Genomic DNA, 12607 nt, shown 5'->3' with positions numbered 1-12607 from the left:
CTTTCACTTTTCACTTTCCACTTTCATGCATTGGAGAAGGAAATGGCAACCCACTCCAGTGTTCTTGCCTGGAGAATCCCAGGGACGGGAGAGCCTGGTGGGCTGCCGTCTGTGGGGTCGCACAGAGTCAGACATGACTGAAGCGACTTAGCAGCAGCAGCATTAACTTGACTAACAACACTCTTCTAATGGATGACTTGATGTAGCCAGGTAAAATCAATCTTAGGCTTCCCCTGTCCTTATGTAAACGGGCAGGTAATCAAGCATGACTAACAATAACCAACTTTCAGTATACAAGATGATACATCACTTTAATTGTATGATTTATCCGAACAACAACTATTAACATACAAAGTACCATTCAGCTCAACTGCAGGTATAGGCAGTGACAAGTATCTAATTCTTAGAAGAATCACTTAACTCCCACAGTCTGTCTAGACATATTAACCAAAGGACACGTTTATAAATAGCAAACATGAAATTCACATTGTAGCTTTTTCAAGCATATATACAGGTGTGCAGTCTTGTTGATGAGTTGTTTCCATAAGCTCTATTCTTGATGTATTCATTCTCCTGACATTAGTAGAAACGGTTTTTTCCTGCAGAGCAGATTTTTTTCTTCCTCATCCATTATTTACAATATTCTGTAATTAGTATCACTCTATACACTTCTGAAATAATAATATTTGAATTGGAATATCTCTGCAGTACAATTCCTTGGGTCTTCTGGTAAGTTCCACCACTGTCAAAGAACTTTCCGTTGTAATCACTGTCTCACAAAAAGAGCTTAACTCTACTATTGGGTTTTAACTCAACTCTACTATAAACACACCCTCTTTATAGCTTGCTGTGTTAACCCTTGGCTTCAAGTCCTGGTGATGTAATGAGGGTGGGGAGTTCTGGCAGTCAGTACATTTCCTTATCACTTATTCACAGCCATTTAAAATCATGCTGTTATGAATCCAAGTTCGACATACCTTTTCTGAAATGTTCACAGTGCAGTATTTTTGTGGCCTAACAAAAGTTTTCTCACATCATTAAAAATAAACCTTTTTATAAAAATATAATACTTTAAATGTTTACATCAACAAAACCAGTTTGAGTATCCTGTGCCACATGCATTATACAGTAGTAAGCACAAAATCCCACAGAACAAAACATCACAAAAGTCCTGACCAGAGTAACTGTTCATCTAGGCGAAATGGTCAGAACTTTCAATCAACATATTTTTTCTCTAAAATATGTTTTGCTTAATAACACATAATGTTCTAATACAAAACTGGATTCCCCCTGATTTGGTTGTTTCAATTGTCTGTGGGGTGGAAAGCTGCCACCTGACAAAGAGGCTGACGTTTCCAGTCCATTGATTCTTTCCAAGGCTCTACATATAAGCCATGGTTGGAACCAATAATGCTTTTAGTCAGAGGTATTCTGCTTCAAAAACATGCTGAGTTACCTTTAAAAACAACTGTCATCACAAATTACTTGTTTTATTTTCAGAGTTGTCATTAAAAAAAAGATAAAACTTCTAAGTGTCCACAACCAGATTAGCAAAGTATCATTCTTAAACAGTTGATTTTTAAATGACAAATATTTCACTGCGACTAAGCTATTTTATGAAAACGTAAATGTTGTTTATGTACAATATGTAAATATTCCTATAAAGTTATAAACATATTTCATGTCCTGCTGTTTTGAAATGTTGACTGTATTGTCTATGGATAGTTCTCCAATAAAAGGAATGTGTAGACAAAAATTTAAAAGGGAATGTTTACCTAATGAGCAAATGACAACATCGGTGATAAAAAAATGTGTTTTTCATACAACACATAAGTTCTTTGAAACATTTTAATTCTAAATGAGTGGTTTGGTTCCAGGGCTGCCATGCCCTGTTGGGACATTACCATTTCTTTTGAATTTTCTGTCATTAAGAAGTCTTCAAAATGCATTGCTTCACTTTCCCATATGAAATCAAGTGGGATCTTGATTTTAAAAAATTTCAACCCAGCATTTGGGTTTTGGCCTGAATGTGACAGAAGCATTATCACAGCTGCAGAATTGCTGTTGGTCACTGGTCTGCGAGACCAAGCTGCTTGCTCTGATGCTTTGTCAGATGAGAAATTCTGTAGAATCCAGTCATTTTAATAACAATATAAGGTCCTATAATAGTGCAATCTTGGCAAAAGCAAAAAGTACCCGGTGGCCTTTCAGTGGCCAGGCAGTGAAAAGAATGTTAGACAAAGGGTGGACTGTTGTTCAGGCAGTTCAGTGATGTTTCTCAGAAGGGGACTCAGTGGCACAGGTGCCTCCATCCATCATGTGTCATCATCATCCTCGCCACTGACATTATCTTGTGATGACAACAGAGAAGGATATGGAGCGACACATTTGACGTTCACGTAAGTAGCATTCACATGGACATAGTGCTCCCCAATGAAAGTAGAGAATATCACGGATATCCTGGAGACCAGTTCAGAAAAGGATGGGCGCAGTTCAGCTTTAGGGTGCCAGCATTTCAGCATCACTTCATACCTGTTTCAGAAAGGATGCAATGCTGTGAGGACTCTGAAGGCAAGCACTTCTGCAAAAGTAAAGAACATATGAGCTACAGAAGACACTGCTGGAATTCTTACTTACAAGGGATCTGGGCAGTATTCAGGTTGTAGGAGCCTTCTTCCTTGCAACAAGTAAACTGTTATGTCAAAGGTGTTGACGTCAGGATAAGGTGGTGCTCCTCTTGTCATCAGTTCCCAGAGAAGCACGCCAAAGGACCACTGGTCAAACAAGGGAAGGGAGAATCCAGGTAAGGGAAGAATGGCCGCACAAATATGAAAGGTGATCAGTAGGTCTTCATTACAAAACTTGGTTTAGTATTCAACACTATTGCTGTTTTAGGCAAAGTTTTCCTTGAAGACAATTAGTAACATAAGTTTATGACTTGTTTAAGCCAGAATTAAAATTTAGATTACAAGTAAATGTAAAGTTTTCAAAAAGGATGCCTGAAATCCACATGATGATTACAATTTCATCAGTAGTTAGCACAGTGCGTTTTCCAAGTTCTTTCTTATGGAGTCACAGCATTAACATGTTTCTATCCTTCTTTATTCAATGGCTTCATTACAATTTTAGACTATTAGTAAAAAAAAAAAAGAAGACAAGGCTTCCAAAATTTAAATCTGTGGAATTTCCAAATGAATGGAAATACTCCTTAAGAAATGTAACCATATCTAAAAGTTAATGTTAAAAGGTCTAAGTCAGTAAAAATAAAAATCTATATTAAAAATCAGAAGTAATAAGACTGCTCAGCATCAAGGCTCTTGAATGAAAATGAATTTCAATAAAATAACTATATTTTGAAAATGTTATAGGAGGAAATTAATATAAAACAGCTGTAACAGTACTTTATAGGATGATCACAAGGACACAGAGAGGTTGACTGATCTGCTAAAAATTCCTCAATAAATCTGAATTCACACAGGGATAAACATTTCAGAGTTCATGACTCTTGGGTTTTGCTTGGTCTACCAAACTTCACTAAATATGCAGTTTCTTGATTTGGAGCACTCTCCTTGGAATAGATCAGGTCACGCATGTTATCTCACCCTGGACATGTGCCAAGGTGAGAATGACACAATGAGAGTAAATCAATATGTGTGGGTCACCCCCCGGGCAGAGGACCCAGGAAATCAGTTCTCTCACCACACTTCCAAGACACTTGCACACAGCAGCATATAGGGGCAGAAATGAGGCCCTGAGGAAAAAGAAGCTTGGAGGGGAAGGAGAATATAGCCCAGACATGAAGAGCAGAAAACATAAAACTGAGATGCAAGTGTAGCTCATAACTCAGCAAGGAGACTAAAGCATGTGTTTCTGAAAGGAAGCAAGCAGGTAGACATGGTAGTTGCTGATACAAATCTCCATGAATGACTTTTTCCTTTCGTCCAAGTTTAAGAATGCTTTAAGGCCACTGACTTCCTTGATCCAAATAGAGAAAACAAACTCCTTGGGTGGGTGGGTGGGGGGAGACGGGGCAGAGTACTAGATAAATTTGCTGTCTTCTGGAGTCTTTCATGGAAAAGGCAATGGCACCCCACTCCAGTACTCTTGCCTGGAAAATCCCATGGATGGAGGAGCCTGGAAGGCTGTAGTCCATGGGGTTGCTGAGGGTCAGACATGACTGAGCGACTTCACTTTCACTTTTCACTTTCATGCATTGGAGAAGGAAATGGTAATCCACTCCAGTGTTCTTGCCTGGAGAATCCCAGGGACGGGGGAGCCTGGTGGGCTGTCGTCTATGGGGTCACACAGAGTTGGACATGACTGAAGTGACTTAGCAGCAGCAGCAGCAGCAGGAGCCTTTCAAAGTTTTCAAAGCCTCAAAATCTTCTGAGTCACTTCTGATGACACCACTGTGTTAAGTCCCAGAATTTGCATTAGAATTTAAATCAGTTTAACAAGTATCTATTGACCCTTGAGGGCTTCCCATGTGGCGTGGTGCTAGAGGTAAAGAACTGGCCTGCCGATGCAGGAGACAGATGCAGGTTCAATCCCTGAGTTGGGAAGACCCCCTGGAGAAGGAAATGGCAACCCACTCCAGTATTCTTGCCTGGAGAATCCCATGGACAGAGGAGCCTGGCGGGATACAGTCCATATGGTCACAAAGAGGTGGACACGATGAACGTGACTTAGCACACACTGACCTTTGATGATGCACAGGTAGGTTACTGTCCAAGTTACTGGACAGGCCCTGAAGCTGATTTAACAGGGTTGAGAGAATTATGCAATTAGTTATGTAATTAACTGTCACGTAGAACAATAAGATCTAATAACTACAATACAGAGCTATTATAGAAATGAGGTACAGATGTTGTGAAAAGGCTAAGGGATAATGGGGTAACTAAGAGAGGCTTCAGGAAGAAAGTGACAGTATAGTGGGTCCTGAGGAACTGCGAGAGTTTGTTCTGTAGATACATGTATTGTGAGGGCAGAAAGAGTATTCTGGATGAAGGCAGTGGGCCCAGGGATAAAGGGTAAGACACTCAAACGTGTTTTTTTGAACTGTAAGGACAACAGGTCACTCTGCTTGACGTGTGGAGCAGATGAAGGGATGAAGGACAGATAAGGTTGAAAGGGGACCGTGTTTTTGAATAAGGTTGAAAGGGGACTGTGTTTTTGAATGTTAATCATGGGTTAAACTGAAATCAATGGGACGTGACTGGGGTTGAGCTCCAGGAGATTGCATCTGTAAACACTGCTTTAAACAAACAGGGGAAGCTCATCCACAATATGGAGACCAGTTAGGACACTTTTGAATGGGGCAGGTGAGGGCTGCTACTGAATACTGGCAACATGGAACCTTATGAGACTGAACTCTCTCTCTCCTGGGAGAGACTGAACTCTGCCGGGAGAGCGAACTCTCTAATTTGCTTTCCCGAATTAAAGCGGTGGGAGAGAGCACGTGTCATCAAATGAGCTTGGCATGGGTGGGCATCATGCCCTTTAAAAAAAGATTGTCTTATTTAATCCTTATAACAAGTCTGTAATGTATTCAGTTTTGTAGATGTTTCAAGAATGAGGAACTGAAGTTCTGAGAGGCTGATTACTAGTATGTGATCGACCCCATGGACTGCAGCACACCAGGCTCCTCCGTCCATGGGATTCTCCAGGCAAGAGTACTGGAGTGGGGTGCCATTGCCTTCTCTGAGTGTGTGATCAGGTCTCCCTAACTGACAGCCTAGGTTACAGGAGGTCTGGAGGCAAATTTGCAAAAACAAGGGGGAAGAGTTGGATAAATTTAGTCCTGTAAGGAATTATAGTGAAAGTCGTTCAGTCGTATTCAACTCTTTGGGACCCTATGCACTATACAGTCCATGGAATTCTCCAGGCCAGAATACTGGAGTGGGTAGCCTTTCCCTTCTCTAGGGGATCTTCCCAACCCAAGGATTGAACCCAGTTCTCCCCCATTGCAGGTGGATTCTTTACCCAGCTGAGCCACCAGGGAAACCCAAGGAATTGTAGGATTTAGGCAACTGATATCAGCGGAGGATTGGAGAAATCATGGGACAGAAGAGGTGAGAGGGAGGCAGTTTCATGAACAGTCTGCATTCCAAATTCCCCTTAACAGCTTGGACTGACTGGATGGTAGGGGGTGGGGAAGTGAAGGAAGAGAATGATACTGACCAAGAACAGAAAGTGGGAGTGGGGCATGTGAGGGAGGGATAGAGAAGGACAGAGAGAGACAAAGGGGTGGGGGAGGTGTATGATGCCTGTGCATTAAAAATGATTGGAAGCAAGTCAGTTTTAGCTTCAAGACAGGAGAGCACAGTCATTCATGCTTATTGTGTGAATGATCAAGGCTTTCTGAATATCTGAGCACCAGCAGTGAGCTCATCTGAAGAATCTCTGCCTAGTTTTACCAAAGACGAAGCTGAAAGCAGTTATTAGAGGTAAGAGACTATTATAAGCTATAAAAAGTGATAGGCACATTGCTGCAGCAATCAAGGAATAGATATAGCCAAATTTGAGCATTCAAAAAAGCAATTATCCTTCAATAAAAAAATAAATTAGAAAAGTAAACTGATATAATACCTTTATAAAAAAGCATAACTGATTTAAAAATGGATTAATTGATAAAATTTAGCAACTGGTAGGTTGATAATCTTTTCAATAAAACTGAAAACTTCTGCTCTTTGAAAGATACAATTAAAAGGGCAAGCCACAGACTAAAAAGTATTATTTGTAAGAACACATATCTGATAACATGTACCTATAACCAGAACACATAATGAACTCTTAAAAATAAAATAAAAAATAACCCAATTTAAAAAACACTAGAAAATAGAATACATATGATCCAGCAAACCTACTTATGTGAAATAAACCAGTTACAAAAAGAGAAATACTATGATTTCACTTATAATGAAGTATCTAAAATAGTCAAACTCTTAGAAAGTAGAATGGCAGTTGCCAGAGATGCTGGGGGAGGGAGAAATGGGGAGTTGTTCAGTGGATATAGAGTTTCAGCTTTGCAAGTTCTAGAAATCAGTTGCATAGCACTGTGCACACTGTACAATACACTTAAAATGGTTAAGATGGTCAACTTTATGTTTTTTATCATAATAAAAAAAGAATAACTGTGGAAACATTGATACTACTGATCCTCTGAAATGCATTATGCTATGTGAAGGAGACAGACTCAAGGGCTATCTACTGTATGATTCCATTTATAGAACATTCTAGAAAAGGTAAAACTACAGAGAGAAAATGAACCCGTGGTTTCCAGGTTTTAAGGTTAGGGTATGTTACACCATCAAGAGGTGTAAGGAAATTTTCTGGGATGATGGAACTGTTTCACATCCTGGTTGTGGTGATTTGGGTCATACAACTGATGCAATCTTTAAAACCTACGGAACTGCACAATAGAAAGGATGAAGAGTTGGTATATTGCACAATGGTGATACCATTAATAGAAATAAAGAAGTGAGGCATCAACAGTTGGCAGAAAAGAACTTGACTTTGAACACAGTAAATTTGTGTTGCTGATGAAAACATCTCGTAAGAGAGATGCAAAGGTGACTGTTGATGGAAATGGTTGAAACTGTTGAGAGAGACTGACACCTTAAGACCAAAATCCTGGGGGACAGTTGTATGTAGGCTGTGAGAGAAGAAAGAGAAGCTGTCAAGGTAAAGAAAACACAGTCTAAAAGCAGGAGGAAAACAGGATGGTACAGTGGCCCTGAAAACAAAGGAGAAGGAAATTTCAAGAGCAGGACAGCTGATGATATTAAATGCAGCAGAATGATGAAGCAGGATGAGAAAGCTAGTTGGTTGAACAAAGAAGTCAGTACTGACTTCAGTGAAAGCACTTGTACTAAGCACAAACACTATGCAACACTGGATATGAGTAATTACATGTATAGAAGATACTTCAGTTGTTGGAAAGGCTTTCAAGAGTATTTAGATTTTAGCTGAACTGCATCTGGGCATTTGTGAGAAAGTACACCTTCCTACAAACAGGCAAGTTTTTGTCTGTAGGTCTCAACATAATACAGGTTATTACAGGTGCTTGGATATGTTCCATGTCAACATTCAAAAGATTGTGCTGTCCTAGAAATGAAAACTTTATGCAAATTTATAAATCCATCAATAACCATCAATAACCATCCAATCAATAACAATTTGTCAAAGCAGCATGGTATGGACTACTCAGGTTCACCCTTTATATAGTACAGTATAGAGTCTTTCAATGAGAGGGAGAAAGACATAGCACTTTGAATCTATAGAAGCCTGTGTAAATTTCCTAAGTATCTGAGTGACAGTTGCTTTACAAGAAGTGCTAAACTCTTGCTGTGCATGTGTATTTTTGTGGAGACAGTGGTGAGTGGTACAGGACTATCAAAAAGCTCAGAATCCCAACTCTTGCCTTGAGCATCCAAAATTTCATCACACTTGTATTAATAACTTTGCTGAGATATGATTTATATGTCAAAAAATTTGCCAACTGTACGTGTATAGTCAATGATGTTTAGTAAATTTATATAGTAGTGCAGCTATCATCACTATTCAGTTTTAGATCAATTCTAACATCCTAGAAACTTCCCTCATGCCTGTTGGTAGTCAATCTTTGCTCCCACTCTCAGCCCCAGGCAACCACTGATCTGTTTTCTGTCTCAGCTTTTTGCCCTTTTCTAGAAATTTCACATAAATGGAATTACTCAATGTGTAATAATTTTGAGTCTGCCTTCTTTCACCTGACATAATGTTTTTGAGGTTTATCCACATTGCAGCATGCATCAGTGGTTCTTTCTCATTACTGAATACCATTATTCTGTTGTATAGATATACCACACTTTATATACCCATTTCCCAGTTGATGGACATCAAAATTGCTCCTGGTTTTGACTATTCATAATTGACTATTATGAATAACACTGCTGTGAGCATTCATGAGCAAGTCTCTGTGTGGGCATATGTTTTCATGTGCTTATTAGCTAGGTATTCATACATCTCCTTGGTAAAATGTTTATTCAAATCTTCTGCCTATTTTAAAAAAATGGGTTATTTTGCCTTCTTATTGAGTTCTAAGAGTTGGTTCTCCTTCCTCCTCCTCCTCCTACTACTAAGTCGCTTCAGTCGTGTCCGACTTTGTGCGACCCCATGGACTGCAGCCTACCAGGCTTCTCCGTCCATGGGACTCTCCAGGCAAGAACACTGGGGTAGGTTGCCATTTCCTTCTCCAATGCATGAAAGTGGAAAGTGAAAGTTAAGTCGCTCAGTCATGTCTGACTCTTAGCGACCCCATGGACTGCAGCCTACCAGGCTCCTCCATCCATGGGATTTTCCGGGCAACAGTACTGGAGTGGGGTGCCATTGCCTTCTCCGTCTCCTTCCTAGCGGTAGTCAAGTCTAGATGAAATGTGTATGCTTTCAGGATGGGTTAAGTCTCCTTACCTGATGCCTTTACCTGTCACCATCACTAATGTTTTCTCAGCCTACCTCTCTAGCACCTTTTTATTTCCTCTTTTTCACAATCTTTCAGGATCAAAATCCAGGCAATAAGCTCTAGCATGGACTATCACATCCATTTACCAATCTTAACCACCCTGAAGTCCCATTCCTCCACTATGTCCTGTGATACATGTGTTCACTGAAAACAGGCTCTCAGTCACCCTCAGCTTATTCTCTAATGACTCTTCCACTTCCTCAGGAACCGAAACTCTACTTTCACTTAAAGACCACAATGTCTTCAAAACTCTTACCAATAGAGGCCACACCTCTCTCTCTTGCTGACTCTCAGGGAGGAGGGTAGACAACTTCTCACCTCCCAAAGCCACACACAGATCCCCATCCCATGTTACATCTTAATAGCTGCCAATCCTTTCTCTTTTGCAATCTATGTCCTCCATTAATGCTATTTCCTTCCCACCTTGTTTGCTGATGTCACCAGTTAATGCTTTTCTTGTTATCGTCAAGGACTGAGGCATTGCTGTTTTCCTACCTCCACATATCATAGTCCTCTTGATTTATGAAAGGCAAATAGAACATTCCATTCAACACCCAGGCTCCTCCACACACTCTAGACCAAATCATTCAGGTTCCAAGACCCTTCTTGTGCTCTGAGTAGCAGGAGCCTCTGCTGACCATACCCCATTTCTTCTTGACACTTTCTCTTCCTCTGGGTCTCCCATCTCTCTGCTTTTCTCCTTCATGGCATGTATGTAGGTTCCTTTGAATAACTGTATTGGAGTCTCAAAAGCCTATTTCCAGCCATGACCTCTGCTATGGACTGAATTGTGCACCATCCTTTTCAAAATTCGTATGTTGAAACTCTAACTCCCAGTGTGATGGCATTTAGATGGGGAGGCTTTGGGAGAAAATTAGGTTTATATGAGGTCATGAGGATGGGATTAGTGCCCTTACAAGAAGAGACCCACAGAGCTTACTCTTGCTCTCTCCCCAGCATAAGGCATAGTGAGAAGGTGACCATGTGCTTGCCTCGCCAGAATTTGACCACACTGGAATCCCCATTTCCCACTTCCAGCCACCAGAACTGTGAAAAGTAAACATCTGCTGTGTAAGCCACCCAGTGTATGGTGTTGATTAAGACAACCAAAGTGTTTGTACAAGCTGCAGATCCACACTTCCAGTTGCATGAAAGACACCTCTGTCTGTATTTCCTACTCCCAGGTCAAACTCAGCATGTGCAAGGCACGATTGCTATTTTTCCTCTTAAACTGGCTTTTGTGCCTCTATCTCACATAATTGTAATTACACCAGTATATAACTTCGCTCAGCTATGCCTTTCATCAATTTCTTGCTAAATACTGATGTTTCCATCTCTGAGATGCCTTCTCTTCCATCTTTTCTGTTTTGACAGTACCTATGTTATTTCATACTCTACCTCTCACTTTGTCTTCCTGTGTCTACTCCTCTCAAAACATTTTGCAGAATGAAGAAAGGCTATAGTGTAATCTGATTACATTTTAATGTTTCCACATGGCCAGAGAATAAATTCCAGACTCCCTAGTTTGCTTTCCAAGGATCTCTATGATCTACTATGAAAATATTTTTCTCAATTTATTCTCATAACTTCCCTCTGTGCCTTCTATTTTTGCCAAATCACCAATGCTTATTGTTTGCTTAGAACTTTAAAGAAGTGTATACTTTCCTGCCCCTTTATCTCACCTGGACTGGCATTTTTTATTTTACCGTCCATTCCATCATCCTTACTTTAAAGCCCATTTCAAGACTCACCTTCTCCACCAGGTGAAAGGGCAGTACGGTAGATTCAGCTGCCCAGGTGAGTGTCTCCCCCACCCTCAGAGCTCTGCTGCACGCCCTCAGATGCTTGTTCTGTGAGAGGAGGATGACCTTTGCAGATAAAGGAGGGCTAGGCAAAGGAATAATGTCTTCACTGCTAGATGTGCCTCAGAGACAGCTTCCAGGTTTCTCTAGGTAGAATTTTTCTGCCCTTGAGCTACGAGTGACTAGATTAATCCCAGTCTACTTTGTGTGAGTTAGTGATGAAATGGCTTCCCTCTCCTGCTGAACAAAGCTCTTGGAGAGCAGGGCTTACACCTGGTTCCCAAGGACCTAACATGCTGTTCTGTTGGACATTTATTCAAACATTTTTTGAATAAATGAATGAATTTATGAGGCCATAGTATGGGTACCTGTTAGACAATCAAGCCCATTTTTACTTATTAAAAAAGCTGAAATTATGGTGTTGAAGATTTCTTTTTAAAAAAAATTAAGTTCCCATAAAATTAATATAAAAGTTGGCTATGAAAGTAAAGAGGAGGTTGAGGTGATGAATACATTACCACATCTGACTTGGTGGTAAATTTCTGAGTCTGCAGGCTTTCTAAAGCCATCCATTTCACTGGCAGTTTTGCACCTGTTTTGTTGTGTACGCTATAGTATTCCTTATCATACACGTCTCTGGCAAGACCAAAATCAGCAACCTTGACGGTGAATTTTTCATCCAGCCTACAGAAAAAACAAAAATTATTACCAGTGGCTAAAAGAGAATAATTTACAGTGATTCTGAATCTCTATTGATTAGAACAAGCAGCTTCAGTATTTGAAATCCATAATTTCTGCAGGAAGGGCTTCATCTGGCCTGTACTGACTAGCGCTAAATCACAATGGAATCCTTGAATAAAAATGCTTGACATTTACATTTCAAATTCAACAGGCCAAGGGAAGAGATTGTGAATGATGTGGCATAAGAAAATCTTTTTTGCTTTAATGTAGATCTGGAGAAGTAGTAAAATTGGCCACCCTCCCAGCTTTCTTTGGTTGCTAAATCGAGTATGCCAACTGACTATCCAAAGCAATCAGTAATTACCACTTGTCAACTTATTAGCAATACTTAGTTTTATGGGGGAGATATGACAGGGGACTGTTATTTCATTTTTTCCTTCTCAAAGGGCTAGGTAGTACCTACAACTCTTTTTACCAGTGAGGTAATAGAGAAAACGGATGCACAGTAAAGCATCTAGGAAAACAGCAGGGTTCCAGGAAAATCAATTCTTCTATCTGAGGCTATGTATCCTTTGTTTAAGATGGCTTTTATGTTGTCACACTGACCAAAACCAAGGTAGGA

General features: G+C 40.2%; 1 protein-coding gene across 3 annotated transcripts in view; it reads right to left on the bottom strand.

The window, feature by feature from the left end:
* Positions 1–284: 284 nt before the first annotated feature.
* Positions 285–12607, bottom strand: part of MET (MET proto-oncogene, receptor tyrosine kinase) — a 114866-nt gene continuing 102543 nt past the window's right edge. For all 3 annotated transcript variants that reach the window (XM_027539596.1, XM_027539598.1, XM_027539597.1), the window contains 3 exons: positions 11823–11988; positions 2638–2774; positions 285–2532 (listed from right to left, as the gene is read on the bottom strand). In XM_027539596.1, coding sequence (XP_027395397.1) covers positions 2316–2532; positions 2638–2774; positions 11823–11988 — 520 coding nt within the window. In that variant the 3' untranslated portion in view covers positions 285–2315. The remainder of the gene's footprint in view (positions 2533–2637; positions 2775–11822; positions 11989–12607) is intronic.

The sequence above is a fragment of the Bos indicus x Bos taurus genome, chromosome 4 (genome assembly GCF_003369695.1).
Source record: "Bos indicus x Bos taurus breed Angus x Brahman F1 hybrid chromosome 4, Bos_hybrid_MaternalHap_v2.0, whole genome shotgun sequence".
NCBI classification, from domain to species: domain Eukaryota; kingdom Metazoa; phylum Chordata; class Mammalia; order Artiodactyla; family Bovidae; genus Bos; species Bos indicus x Bos taurus.
This window is presented reverse-complemented; position numbering and strand designations above follow the sequence as displayed.